Consider the following 14,742-nt stretch of genomic DNA (forward strand, 5'->3'; position numbering starts at 1 on the left):
TAATAACATTCAAAATCAACAAAAGACATTCTTTTTTGATTAACTCTATTACATTTTTCATTCACTAGGCTTACAATAAAAAGGATCTATTAGCAACTACAGTAATGATAACAAAAACCTTGGCCCTGTTCTTCAGCAATACTTTAGTAATACTTTTTAGTGAATGAATAGTGTTTTCTCTCACAACAAATCAGCATATGCCAAATTTTAGCGATGAGCGTAGGTTTATCCCCGCACTCAGCGATGGACATCTTGTGAAGCGTAGAACCTAGATGAAGGCATAACTAAACCTTCACTGCACCTCCAAATTTTCACCATGAGCAGGGATAATGCTCGGAAGAAGCCTGTGGAAGAACCACCTCGTGGAACTCCCTCTAACATCCTAGAGGATGAGGAGCCCCGCGAGAAACCTTGCCTACGCCGTCTTCTTCATCGTTGGGGAGGAACACATGGCACGACGTCGAGAGATCCTAGGCCAAGATCTATGGGCTCAAAAGGTTTTTCGGCAATAGCAAGGGACCCTCCACCCTCTGGGATTTCCTATAGATATTCTGACCTAGAAGTCTCCCGCACGCCGATCATCAATGAGCCTAGCCGCCATGTCATCAGTGACCCGGGCCACTTCCCTATCTCTTCGCAGAACTTCCTCTAACACCTAAGATGAATGGCCACTAGCAGGCCACTATAGAACCCTATCTTGAAAGTCTTCTCCCAGCAACGGTGGAGCCATCGAAGTATGCCATGAACCATGGTGGATGAAAGGAGTTGCCACTCTCTCACTTAGTCTAATGCTAAGGGATTCGGAGGGAGGGGAGGGGAGGGGAGGGGAGGGAAGGGGCGAGAGACTCGGTGCACCTAGACCTAGCTTAGAGAGGCCAACCTTGAAGATGCACCTAGGCTCAATGTAGTTAAGATGCATGATCTAGGGAGCATGCATCAGAGAAGATGAGGTATATGATGGTTCTCGACGTAACAAGTGGTGGGGATGGTGTTGGAAGTTGGGACATTCAACACTCACCTAGAAGATGCACCTAGACTCAATGCAGTTAAGATGCATGATCTGGGGAGCACGCATCAGGAAAGACGAGGTATACGATGGTTCCCAACGTAACAAGTGGTGGGGACGATGTTGGAAGTTGGGATGACATTCAACACCCACATACGCTTCCCTGAGTTTTGGGCTTCCTGTGCATCTTACTACCTCTGTCCCAAAAAAAGACTTATTATGAAAATATATTATGTCATTAATCTGTTGATATTTGTTTTAGATTATAAATGTTAGTATTTTCTGTGTAATTTTTGTCAAAGTTGAAATCCCTTAACTCCTCGGGAAGTGAGAATTGCATTCTATTTTGGATAGAGGGAGTAACAAATTTTGGTGCGAACACATGCCCCCCACCCCCCAATCTCACGCATAACTCAATGAACCCACTATATAGGTCCCCTAGGGCTATAAATTTGGAGGCAAGGAAGAGTAGAAGGAATACTACATGTGTTCATTTGTTGTGCTGTGACACATATCTTTTCTTCTTTGTTTTCTCCTTCCAGTCTTCTTCTGAACAATGGCTCATGGCAAGCATCCAAGGGAGGAAACTCCAGAAGCCGCGGATTTGCCTTTGTGTCCCTCTTCGTCGCCAAGGGTGAGAGGGACTGATTTCTTATCTCTATGGATGCCCTGCATTAATCCTTGGAATATGCAGGGCTACCTCTCATGCTGCGGTACATCGATCAACTCTAGCGGAGGTTGGACAACAATCGATTGTGCATGCTATCGAAACACATCTCACTAGGTCATCTTCATCCTCCGGGTCATATGATAGTCAGGATGTCTAGAATCTTATCTATGAAAGAAGCGAGGCCAGCTACCTGTATTCTAAAGCGATGCATGAGGTAGGTCGGCTCGAGCTATCTCTTGATGTTGTTAAAACAACCCTCTCTGCATCTGAAGAAGAGACCAATGTTGCTCAGATGAGGGCTAATGAAACTCATGCTAGATAGCAGGTAAAATTTCTTTGAAGAGTCTTTTTTATATTCATGACTTTATTCGGTAACCCTTCATTTTCATTAGATCTTGAGGAACAACTGGCTGCTTCTCATCATGAGATCAAGGAGGCTCATCACCGAGAGATTGACCTAGAGAGTCACCATGAGATCCTCAAACGGACAACACAAGGCACAGCTGCAGTAGTCAACGCCAGGGGATTTCTCTTGAAGATCACCTGCAGGATATTCTGGTTTGTGCTAGGGAAGTGGGAACACATGGTGTCCGCTATGGTGCCGGTGCTGCTCTGGCTGTAGTGGAACTACGTTTAGGGCATGAGCTCCATCACCTAGAACCTGATTTTCTAGACACTGATCGGCTAAAAGATCAAGGGGACCTAATTGGTGACTTCACTGATGCTGCCAAGGCTATCGCTGTGATCATCCATGCAGAAGATGTTGTAAACAATGTTTTTTAGGACCATAGATTATATCTAGGGTCTTATAACTAAAGAATCTACTTTTTGAATGTCATTTTTGATCCTATGTCTTTTATTGTTATTTTTTGTTCTAAAGGCGATACTCTAGGTGTCAGCTATATTTTGAGCCGATGAGACTCGGCTATCAAGCATGGACCCAAATACTTGGGTATATATAGTACTTCTTTATGTATTTTCCATTGATGTCTTCGCGATAATAGATCCATATCATACAGCATTTGCACATACAAACCAACAGATCTGCATCTCGATCCTTCGAGGTTCAGAGATCATGGAATCTAAGGAATGATGCAACACATCACAAAACTTCACCCTTAGTGAGGTGCTCTACCTTCCATATTGCAACCCTCATGGTCAAGGGATGTGATCTGCTTCTTAACCATGCGAGCTGCAAGATGTACCTCATGGTCAAGGGATGTGATCTGCTTCTTGACAGTGAGAGTTGCAAGATGGAATATTAGCACCCAATCTTGAAGAACGAGCATCTCACAAACTTGAAGCACTCCCAATTGAGTATGGAACTCCTGAACAGGAGAGAACTAGATGATTACATATCTTCTTTAACACAAGATCTACAATCATCAAGGTTAATTTCCTATTCAGCGACAGCACCTTGCTAAGGATGGAGAAGGAGCACCTCGCAAAACTTGCACCTGCATCTCAGTAAGGTTCTTTATATTCTATAATATTGCTACCTCTTAGCGTCGAGGGATGTAGATCTGCATCTCGATGCTAAGGGGCAGCAAGGTTATGGAATCTAACACACCCAATCTTGAAGGCCTTCTCCAAACACCCTGTGAGGTGCTTTATCTCCATCTTGCACCTCTCATGGCTAGAGGAGGCTGTGAGAGGTGCAAGGATGAAGACAAAGCACTTTTTGGTGATGAGAAAATATACAGTAGCTCACAAGTGTGTGGATTCAAGAGTGTGTTGATTGAGCCCAAGAGGTGCATCCAGACCCAAGTTAAATAGGCCAACCTTGAAGATGGAGAAGTGCAAGTAATGGTGATGCAACTGTGTTGTAGGTAGTTGGGAAATAACTCATGCTGACTTTACTGCCGGAAGACCAAATAGTCATGGAGGTCCGGTGGCCATAACATGTATCCTAGTCGGCTTAGCTTTTCATACGACTAAGAAAATACCACTGCCGCATCTATTGTAAACCCATCGGTGGTAGAAGTTTCAATTGCTGGTTTCCTTCCTCAGGAGGCCTCGCTATCGGTCCAACTGGCGGTGGAAGTATAACAACATCGCTTCTATTGCTACGATAGTGAAAGTGACGATATCGATAAATCAATCTATAGTAGTGATAGAATGCAAGTGATTATCAATGATCTCAAGAGTTTGGGTGAGAAAGTACAAGATGATGATTTATCTCATTGGTTCTTGATGTGCCTACCTCCTAGGTTTGAAACATTGAGATTGATCATCATAAGAGGAGGATTGAAGAACATAACCCCTAACCAAGTACTAGGTGATGTCATGACACAAGAGACATACCATGTAGAAAGGGAAGGGTTGACCAAGATGAAAAGAAGGATGAGGACAAGAAGAAGAAGAGTGTGACATTCAAGGCTAACACATCATCCAAGAGCAAGGGCAAAGCAAAGAAAGAAGAATCAAGTGATGATGAAGAAGCTAGTGGCTTTGACATGGAATCCATGGCTGTATTTGTGAAGAACTTTGGCAAGTTCATGAAGAAAAAGGGCTACAAGTCAAGAAAGATAAGGGACAATTTCAAGAACAAAGACCAAGTGAGAAGGTGCTTTAGATGCAAGAGCAAAGATCACATCTTGGCGGATTGTCCATACAATAGTGACAATGAAGAAGATGAGAAGAAGACAAACAAGAAGGAGAAGAAGGAAAAGGAGAAGAAGATGTCCTTCAAGAAATAGAAGAAGGGTGGCTCCTATGTGGTGACTTGGGATAGTGATGCTTCTTCGGATAGTGATAAGTCTAGTGATGATGAGAAGACATCCAAGAAGAAGGCACTTGCAAGTATCATCATCGACAACAAGCCTTCTCTCTTCGACACACCATCATGCTTCATGGCTAAGTCCTCTAAGGTAAAATATGATGAAAGTGATGGTGATGATTGTGAAAGTGATGATTGTAGGAGTGATGATGATGATGAGTAGTAGTCCAAGGAGGTGCTCATGGACACGATGGAACAAGCTCATGAGTGTCAAAGAGAAAGGAGTGCAAAGATTTACGCAAGAAATGCAAATCTCTTGAGAAAGCCTTTGATGAGCTCAATGCTACTCATGAGAGGCTAATGGAAGCCCATGAGAAACTTAGCAAAGCTCACTCTAAGCTTGAAAAGGCTCACTCTCCTAGAGCAAGACAAGCATAAGATTGTTGTATCATGTGATGTGGGCTTGACTTGTGATATTATTGATGAATCATTTTACAAGCCTATTGTTGTTGCTCTTACTAATCCTCCTTGTAGAACTACTATCTCTACCTCATCTACTAGTGATGGTTTCACTTTGTGATGCCTCACTAATGGTTGAGAATGAGACCCTCAAGAAGGAGGATAATGAGCTCACTTATGCCTTAGGCAATGCCTATGGTGGAGATGCCTGCTTGCTAAAGTGCTTGGGTAGCCAAAGGTTTTCTCTCAACAAAGAGGGATTGGGCTATACCCCCAAGAAAGGCAAGGTGGCCTTTGTCAATCACAATACTAGTTTTGTGAAGGGCAATGGACAGTTTTGCAATAGATGCAAGTAAGTTGGGCATATAGAGCAAGATTGCAAAAACAAGAACAAGAATGTTAATGTATCCTCAATTAAGTTTGATTCTTGTTATTTGCTTACCAAGGGTGCCAATGGTGTGAAGGCTAAGTTCATTGGTGCACCAATTGTGGGCTCAAAGAAGAAAGCTATTTAGGTACCAAGGAGCTTAGTGACTAACCTTCAAGGACCCAAGCAAATGTGGGTACCTAAAAGGAATTGATCTTTTTTTGTAGGTGAATTATAAAGCCGGAGGAAGGCATTGGGTGCTTGATAGTGGGTGCACACAACACATGACCGATGATTTAAGAATGTTCAATTCAATCAACACAAATGATAGCATCACGTTTGGTGACAATGGCAAAGGCACGGTCAAAAGGCTTGGTAAGATTGCAATATTCAATGATTTGAGCATTTTTAATGTGCTACTAGTAGAGAGCTTGAACTTCAACCTATTGTCGGTAGCTCAATTGTGTGATCTTGATTTCAAGTGCATATTTGGTGTTGATGATGTAGAGATCATAAGTGTAGATGGCTCTAACTTGATCTTCAAAGGCTTTAGATATGAGAATCTATACTTGGTTGATTTCAATGCTAGTGAAACTCAATTATCAACATGTTTTCTCACTAAGTCTAGCGTGGGTTGGTTATGGCATAGAAGGCTTGGTCATGTTGGAATGAAACAATTGAATAAATTGATTAAGCATGATCTAGTAATAGGCTTGAAAGATCTCACATTTGAGACGGATAAGTTGTGTAGTGCATGTCAAGCCGGAAAGCAAGTTGGCAACACACATCCTAAGAAGAGCATCATGAGGACATCTAGAGCATTTGAGTTATTGCATATGGATTTGCTTGGGCCAACAACATATACTAGCATTGGTGGAAACAAATATAGATTTGCGATAGTGGATGATCTCACTAGATATACATGGGTGTTCTTTCTTGTTGACAAGAGTGATGTGTTTGCAACCTTCAAGACATTCATCAAGAGAATTCACAATGAGTTTGAAACAACCATCAAAAAACTGAGAAGTGACAATGGTAGTGAGTTCAAGAACACAAGAATTGATGAGTTATGTGATGAGTTTGGAATTAGGCATCAATTCTCGGCCAAGTACACTGCACAATCAAATGGCCTAGTTGAGAGGAAGAATAGAACCTTGATTGATATGGCAAGATCAATGCTAAGTGAGTAAAATGTTAGTCATTCATTTTGGGCCGAAGCAATCAACACAACTTGCTACTATAGCAACCGCCTCTATTGTCACCCAATGTTGGAGAAGACACCATATGAGCTCTTGAATATGATGAGGACATGATCTCCATACATATGACCATGCTTGGAGAACCATATGGAGACCAAGGAGATTAGTGTGGGTGTCCTAAGCATGAAGGAGGCCCGAAGCTCATCCGGTTCGAGTCACCAAGGTGGAGGTCCAAATCAAGTTTGAGTCCAACTCGGCCTCCAGGACCAGTCTACCTTAAACTGGTCACCCAGGACGTATCCGGACTCTGTTTTTGATGATCCACATATGGATGGAAAGCTATTTGGATAAGGAAGCCAACCCAATTGGTCTCACATCAAAATCCCTTTGGAATCAACAAGAATCATTGAAACAAGTCAGCATCCAGAATCTATCAAGGTGCTGCGACACCGTGTTTTGGTCCGTTGGACCGTGTATCGTGTTTGGGCCCATTAGGGGGCACGTCTAGGGGGGGTGACGCCCAAGACTCTATAAATACCAGCCGTCGCTCTCCTTAGGGTTTGGGTTTTGTTTAGTTTTTGATTTCCTCGTGAAACAGACGTCGTTTTGCTGCAACTGTCGCCGCCAAGGCCGCTTGCTGTGAACCAGGGCCCCAGTTCTTGATCTTGTTCATCTGTGGCGATTAGTCCTTTTGAATAAAGACTTGAACTCTTTCTCATTATCATAAGCTTCATATTTATTTGCAATTTCAGATTGCGTTTATCTCGTTCTTGCTTGTGTTCTCGATTCGCTTGCAGGAAAGCCTTCTCAGCGAGGTCAATCGTGTTCGCGTGGTTGATAACCAACGGAGCAGTGGTGTAACGGTTGCGGGGGTCTGAATCAGTCTTGGTTCGAAGCCTAGATCTTGAACGTTGAGTCTCCACCAATCGACGCTATCATACCTTTCGGAAGATCGGGCCTAGTCTACATCAAGTGGTATCAGAGCCCTTGTTGCCCGTTAGGTATAACTTTGTTTTCTCCTTTAGATTGTTACTGTTTTTGCATTACTTATAGTCCACAAAAAGCCAAAAAAATATACATCATCACATATTCCCTGTCCCATAGCCTCATTGTGCCATGCAATTTCATCTCTGTTTCGCGTTGTTGAGTTTGTGCCCTAGGTCAAGTTCTGGTTGCTGGTTTTAGATCGTTTTTGAGTCCAGTTTGTGTTTCCCCTTTGTTTTTCATCATAATCCGTGAACATCTCTAAGTCTTGTTGAGTTTCCTTAGTATCCATCAAACCCTAGTCCACGTCATCTAATTTCCTACACTTGTCTTCACTGTTTCCATCAAATCATTGCTGCCATGACCAATTTTGCGCGCATTGTTCCCGTTTTGTCCTCTAATTCGGAGTACGTTCGTAAAACTGGTCTAGTTTTTGCATACAAACTCGGATTTTGACGTTCCATATATCAAAATCGATCAGAAAAAAACTTCAGATCCGTCCATCCTCAGTATCGCCGGGGTTAGAGATTTTTATTTTGGTCAAAAAATGGTCACAAGATCTTGTTTTTGTGGTCACAAGGTTTTTGTCGATTTCGAGCACGTCTTCTGAAAATTCCATGGGCTACGTCTTTCACTTGTTTAAGCTCATATTTTTTGTGGTTACTTATTTTGTGCTCCTAAGTGAAGAAAAAATATCAAAAAAATAAAAAGAAAAAGTCAAAATTTCTCAAAAAACAACGACAGCCCAAAAAAATAGAAAAAAGAGAGGGGCAAAAGAGGAACAATATCTAGAGGAGCACATAGAGAGCGCCATTTGAGCTGTGTTTGCGTGTGCTGATTTCTACCTTGTTCCTAATCATATTCTTGCTGTTCACATCACTTAATACATCTGGTACTTGGAACATAAGTAGGCCAACAACTAAGACAAGTACTTGGGATACTTATTCAGCTTTGCTATTCAGTTGTGAATTTTGCTATTCCTTGCTACTATATTGTGCCTATCCAAGCTCCACTTTCTTCTAACCAAGTACATGTTCGCCTTGCAATTGTTATACTTAAGCTACAACAGTATCACAGTCACCGACCGATTGCACCGCCTGTTGCTTTGGTAAGAACACTTGTAAGACCGTGGTAAGACGCTTGAGAGTTGAGTGCCTTGTTTTTCCTTGTCCACAACCTAAGTAGTTGGTAGGGATAATACTTTTGTGTTGTCTTTTGCGGCCTTCTAGCAATGACAGGTTGTTCGTATCCACCGACTTATGATGGTATAGGTGCTGATGAGTACATGGAGTGGGAAATTGCCATCGATAACATATTTGCTACTCGTTTTATGTGTCCAAGGAGGAAGGTAAAAAATGCAGTTAGTGTTTTGCGACATTCTGCTTTATCTTAGTGGGAGTCTTAAGATCCTTCTGATAAGCCTCAAACTTGGAATGATATGAAACTTCTTATGCGAGAAACCTTTGTTAATCCACCTCCTGTTTTGACTTCATATGATGAGGTGCACCATTTAGAGGAAGAGTCTGTTGTTATTCCTCCTGCTATGCCTAACCTTTTGCAGGACATTGTAGAAAAGAGCGAGGATGATGTGACAGAAAATGAGAAGCTCACAACCTCATGTGAAAATTCAGAACCATCAACTATTACCCCTATTGAACATGAGAGCAAAGGTAATGCCCATGATGCCAAACTCACAACAGGTGAGAGTTCTCTTGATGTGCTGAATTTTCCACCAATCATGCTATGATAGAGCAAATTTTAGTGGAGCATTCGTTTAATTTACCTTTGTCACAAGATGATTTGCTTGATGTTTCTTATGATGAAGATGACTTGCATGATGATATTTATGTTATACCCGTGCAATCATTGAAGAATGATCACGCTATATGTGTGCTAAAAATGAGAACTTGTGCTGAAAATAGACTTGTTATTCATAATGCTAGTGAAGTTAATGAGCTGAAATTGTTGTCTTCTTTAAATACTTTGGGTTACATTGAATTTGATGTTCCGTGTAATCTTAGTTCTTTAGAGGAGAAACTTTATGCATATGCTGATTTGCCATGGTTCTCTAGACATACATATCATGTTTTTGGTAAATATAACAACCAAGGGCAATATTTGATACAACGAGTTTATATTTGTACAAATCCGAATTCTCCTTTTGTTGTGCAAATTAATGATCAACTAGAGGACAGTAAAATCAACACTGTTGTTATGCCTTATTCCTCTAGTTTTGCTTTTCGAACACAAGTGAAATCCAAAGAAAGGGAGCATATATTTCAATCGAGCAGACTACATGTCTATAGGACAAGATATGCTACAAACCTCGACATGTGGTCATATTCTTTCTCACAACATTGTCCATTCCTATTATTTTGGAAACCTCGTTTGTCCTCATGTTGTGCAGGATCGACTTCAAACAAAATCAACGCCGAGGACGTCTTTTCATCAAGAAAGGGAGGATGATGAGGACATGACCTCCATACATATGACCATGCTTGAAGAACCATATGGAGACCAAGAAGATCAGCATGGGTGTCCTAAGCATGAAGGAGGCCCGAAGCTCATCCGGTTCGAGTCACCAAGGTGGAGGCCCAAATCAAGTTCGAGTCTATCTCGGCCTCCAGGACCAGTCTGCCTTAAACTGGTCACCCAGGACGCATCCGGACTCTATTTTTGATGATCCACATATGGATGGAATGCTAATTGGATAAGGAAGCCAACCCAGTTGGTTTTGCGTCAAAATCCCTTTGGAATCAACGGGAATCATTGAAACAAGTTAGCATCTAGAATCTATCAGGGTGCTGCAACACCGTATTTTGATCTGTTGGACTATGTATCGTGTTTGGGCCCATTAGGGGGCGTGTCCAGGGGGTGACGCCCAAGACTCTATAAATACCAGCCGTCGCTCTCCTTAGGGTTTGTGTTTTGTTTAGTTCTTGATTTCCTTGTGAACAGACATTGTTTTGCTGCAACTATCGCCGCCAAGGCCGCTTGCTATGAACCAGGGCCCTAGTTTTTGATCTTGTTCATCTGTGGTGATTAGTCCTTTCGAATAAAGCCTTGAACTCTTTCTCATTATCATAAGCCTCATATTTATTTGCAATTTCAGATTGCGTTTATCTCGTTCCTGCTTGTGTTCTCGATTCGCTTGCAGGAAAGCCTTCTCGGCGAGGTCAATCGCGTTCACGTGGTTGATAACCAACGGAGCAGTGGTGTAATGGTTGCGGGGGTCTAAATCAGTCTTGGTTCAAAGCCTAGATCATGAACATCGAGTCTCCACCAATCGACGCTATCATACCTTTCGAAAGATCGGGCCTAGTCTACATCAGAATGGTAGAAAGCCAAATATTGCATACTTTCGGTTTTTTGGTTGCAAATGCTATATCTTTAAGAAAGGTACTAGATTGAGCAAGTGTGAGAAGAAATATTATGAAGGCTTCTTGCTTGGTTACTCCACTACTAGCAAGGCTTATAGAGTTTGGAATTTGGCTAGTGGTACTCTTGTGGAGGTACATGATGTTGAATTTGATGAAACCAATGGTTCCCAAGAGGAAGATGAGAATCTAGATGATGTGAGAGGCACTCAATTGGTCAATGCAATGAAAAAGATGGACATTGGTGATATAAGGCCTAGAGAGGTGATTGATGTTGAAGATGACAAGAATCAAGTGCTCTCTAACTCAAATGTGTAAGCTAGTGATTCTCATGGTCAAAATCAAGCTAGTACAAGTGGTGCTCAAGTGCAAGATCAACAACATGTGGCTAGTTCACCATCTCAACCAAATGATCAATCAAGTGCAAGCAATCAAGTTCAAGTGCTCCAATCAACCAATGTTGCCAGAGATCACCTATTGAATTATATAATTGGTGATATTTCAAGAGGTGTGCAAACAAGATCAAGATTGGCATCATTTTATGAGCATTTATCATTTGTGTCATCCATTGAACCAAACAAGATAGATGAAGCTTTGAAGGTTGTTGGTTGGGTGAATGCTATGCATGAAGAGCTAAACAATTTCATAAGAAATCAAGTATGGGAACTAGTTGAGAGGCCTAATGATCATAATATGATTAGAACCAAATGGGTCTTTCGAAACAAGCAAGATCAAGATGGGATAGTTGTAAGGAATAAAGCAAGATTAGTGGCTCAATGTTACACACAAGTTGAAGGTCTTGACTTTGGAAAAACATATGCCCTATTGTAAGATTAGAAGCAATTAGGATCTTATTAGCCTATGCTTGTGCCCATAACATCAAGTTGTACCAAATGGATGTGAGAGTGCATTTCTCAATGGGTACATCAATGAGCTTGTGTATGTTGAGCAATCTCCCAGTTTTGAAGATGAGAAGAAACCCAACCATGTCTACAAGTTGAGAAAGGCTTTGTATGGTTTGAAGCAAGCACCAAGAGGATGGTATGAGAGATTGAGGGATTTCCTACTCTCTAAGGGATTCAAGATGGGCAAGGTTGACACCACTCTCTTCACCAAGAAGATAGGTAATGACTTTTTTGTGTTGCAAATCTATGATGATGACATCATATTTGGATCAACCAATCAAGATTTTTGCGAGGAGTTTGGAAATATGATGGAAAATGAGTTTGAGATGTCCATGATTGGAGAGTTGAGTTACTTCCTTGGTCTTCAAATCAAGCAAATAAAGAATGGCATATTTGTGAGTCAAGGCAAGTACATAAAAGATATGCTCAAGAAGTTTGGAATGGATGATGCTAAAGCTATTAGAACACCAATGGGGACAAATTGAAACTTGGATAGTGATGCTAGTGGCAACATGGTTGATCAAAATATGTATAGGTCTATGATTGGAAGCCTACTCTATATGACCGCATTAAGGCTAGATGTGGTGTTTAGAGTGTGCATGTGTGCAAGATTTCAAGCCTCGCCTAGAGAAAGTCACTTGAAGGTAACAAAAAGAATATTGAGGTACTTGAAGCATACACAAAATGTTAGATTGTGGTATCCCAAAGGAGCTAGATTTGAGTTGATTGGATATTTGGACTCCGATTATATGGGATGCAAAGTTGAGAGAAAGAGCACATCGGGCACATGTCAATTGTTGAAAAGATCACTTATGTCTTGGTCATCAAAGAAGCAAAATAGTGTAGCACTTTCAACCGCCGAAGCGAAGTACATTTTGGCCGGTAGTTGTGCTCAATTACTTTGGATGAAGGCTACTTTGTGTGATTTTGGAATCAAGTTCAAACAAGTGCCATTGCTATGTGACAATGAGAGTGTCGTGAAGCTCACCAACAACCCAGTTCAACATTCAAGAACAAAGCACATAGATGTCTGCCATCATTTCATTAGAGATCACCAACAAAAAGGGGACATTTGCATGGAGAGTGTGGGCACTGATGATCAACTTGCTGATATTTTCACCAAGCCACTTGATGAGAAAAGGTTTTGCAAGCTAAGGAATGAATTAAACATACTTGACTTCTCAAATATGTGTTGATGCACCCCCATTATATGACATGCCTCTCCTTCAAGCAAAGCAAGGTAAAATTGATTGACATGTCATTCATTCTTTGCTAAGGAATTGTTTAGTGCATCTAGTTATTCCTCACATGTCTTAGGTTCATTCATGAAAATCAAATAGATTTGATGCTTGTATGGTACCACTATTGCTTCTCTGTTTGAAATGATCTTGTGGTAGCATATGACATGCAATGTTTTCCTAAACGGTAAATGGTCTTTACACGGTCACCCTTCATTTAGCGTTTAGGCTGTTTACATGGTGTTTAAATGAAGTTAAATGGTCTAAACGGTTTTGTACATTAAAAAAATACATATAATTATATATGTGCATGTAAAAAATCAAATATTCTAGCATTTATACATATTTATCCGAGTAAAAATCAATTATTTTGGTATGTATATATATTTATGCATGTGAAAAGAACCAAATATAGATATTTATGCATGTAACATATCAAGTGTACACATTTATAAATATAATAAACTTAAGTATACAAATTTATCCATACAAAACTGAACTAGATTTACCTCGTGTTCGCCTAAACAGCCGTTTAAACAATTGTTTAGCCCATTTAATACTATTTATCTCCGTTCCATTTAGGCCATTTAGACCGTTTTCCTGTTTTTTATCGTTTAAACGGTTAACCGTTTAATTTCTGTTTACCCCCTAAACAAAATAGTTTACCACTGTTTACCATTTAGTGGCCGTTTAATCGGCCGTTTAGGAGAACATTGATGACATGTTTGTGGGCTTGTGAACCTAGTGTTTAATCTAGAAAATGAGCTATAAGTGTTTAACTCAACATGGTCAAGATAACCCTTGAAATGAGGTGTGAAGAAGCTTGTCCTTAGATCAAATCGAGTTAAATATCTTTTGCAAGCGATCTAGATTGAACCAAATATGGGAAAATGATCCTCACTTAACATGGTTTCACCCCAACCTATCTAAAGTTTGAGCTCACCTTTTGTGGTATTTGATGCCAAAGGGGGAGAAGTAATTCACAAAGATAGTAAAATAGGGGGAGCAAACAAATGGAATGGTGATGGAAGGGGATCAATATTAAAATCTAAAGCACACAAGTTGGGGGAGCAAGCTCATAAACTTGTTTGATGCATTTGAATATGCATTACATATGTTTGCTTGCATGGCACAAGTTCTTTAATTCCATATCCATGCTTGTGTGGTGTATGCTAGTTGTAGGATTGATTGATGAAATGCAAAACTAGCATGCATAGGATGATAGTTAGATGTGCCTTGCTCTCTTTTCAAGTGGTACTAGAGCCTTGCTTATAATGTTGATCTCATGAGGTATCTACTGTTTGTGTTTTGCAAGTGCTATCTAACTAACCATGGTGCTAAGGATGGTATTATTGGCAACTCTGATTGGTATCATGCTTCAAAGGTCCATTCTTTACACCTTAGCATCATTTGGTAGCCATTACTTCCCCACTTTTCCTAATCCATGCATATGTGCAAGCTTTCAAATCCAAACTCTTAGGACATATGTAGGGGGAGCTAATGCTACCAATTTGGGTTTATGAAACTTGTCCATATCCTTTACACATGGTAAAAAGCTTGGGCAAGCAACATGAATCCAAAAGAATTTTGTTGAATATCTTTGTAAAAAAGGTTGTCATCAATTACCAAAAAGGGGTAGATTGAAAGCCCTAGTTTGATTTTGGATAATTGATGAAACCTAAGTACTAACCTATGTCACCAAGTGTGATCATGAGCTCGGTTGGTACAAAATGGAGCAAGTGAGAGGTCCATGGAGATGAAGATGGACATGTGATGATGGTGATCAAGCTCCAACATGGAAAAGAAGAAAGAGAAAAA

General features: G+C 40.7%; 1 protein-coding gene across 1 annotated transcript; it reads left to right on the forward strand.

Moving 5' to 3' along the window:
* The first annotated feature begins 3,308 nt into the window (after positions 1-3,308).
* On the forward strand, positions 3,309-4,375 carry LOC136510761 (protein PXR1-like). Its single transcript, XM_066505107.1, has 2 exons — positions 3,309-3,427; positions 3,988-4,375. Exons 1-2 carry the CDS (start codon positions 3,309-3,311, stop codon positions 4,373-4,375), a joined length of 507 nt encoding a protein of 168 aa, XP_066361204.1.
* Positions 4,376-14,742: the final 10,367 nt, after the last annotated feature.

This window comes from Miscanthus floridulus, chromosome 16 (assembly GCF_019320115.1).
Source record: "Miscanthus floridulus cultivar M001 chromosome 16, ASM1932011v1, whole genome shotgun sequence".
In the NCBI taxonomy this organism is placed as follows: Eukaryota; Viridiplantae; Streptophyta; class Magnoliopsida; order Poales; family Poaceae; genus Miscanthus; species Miscanthus floridulus.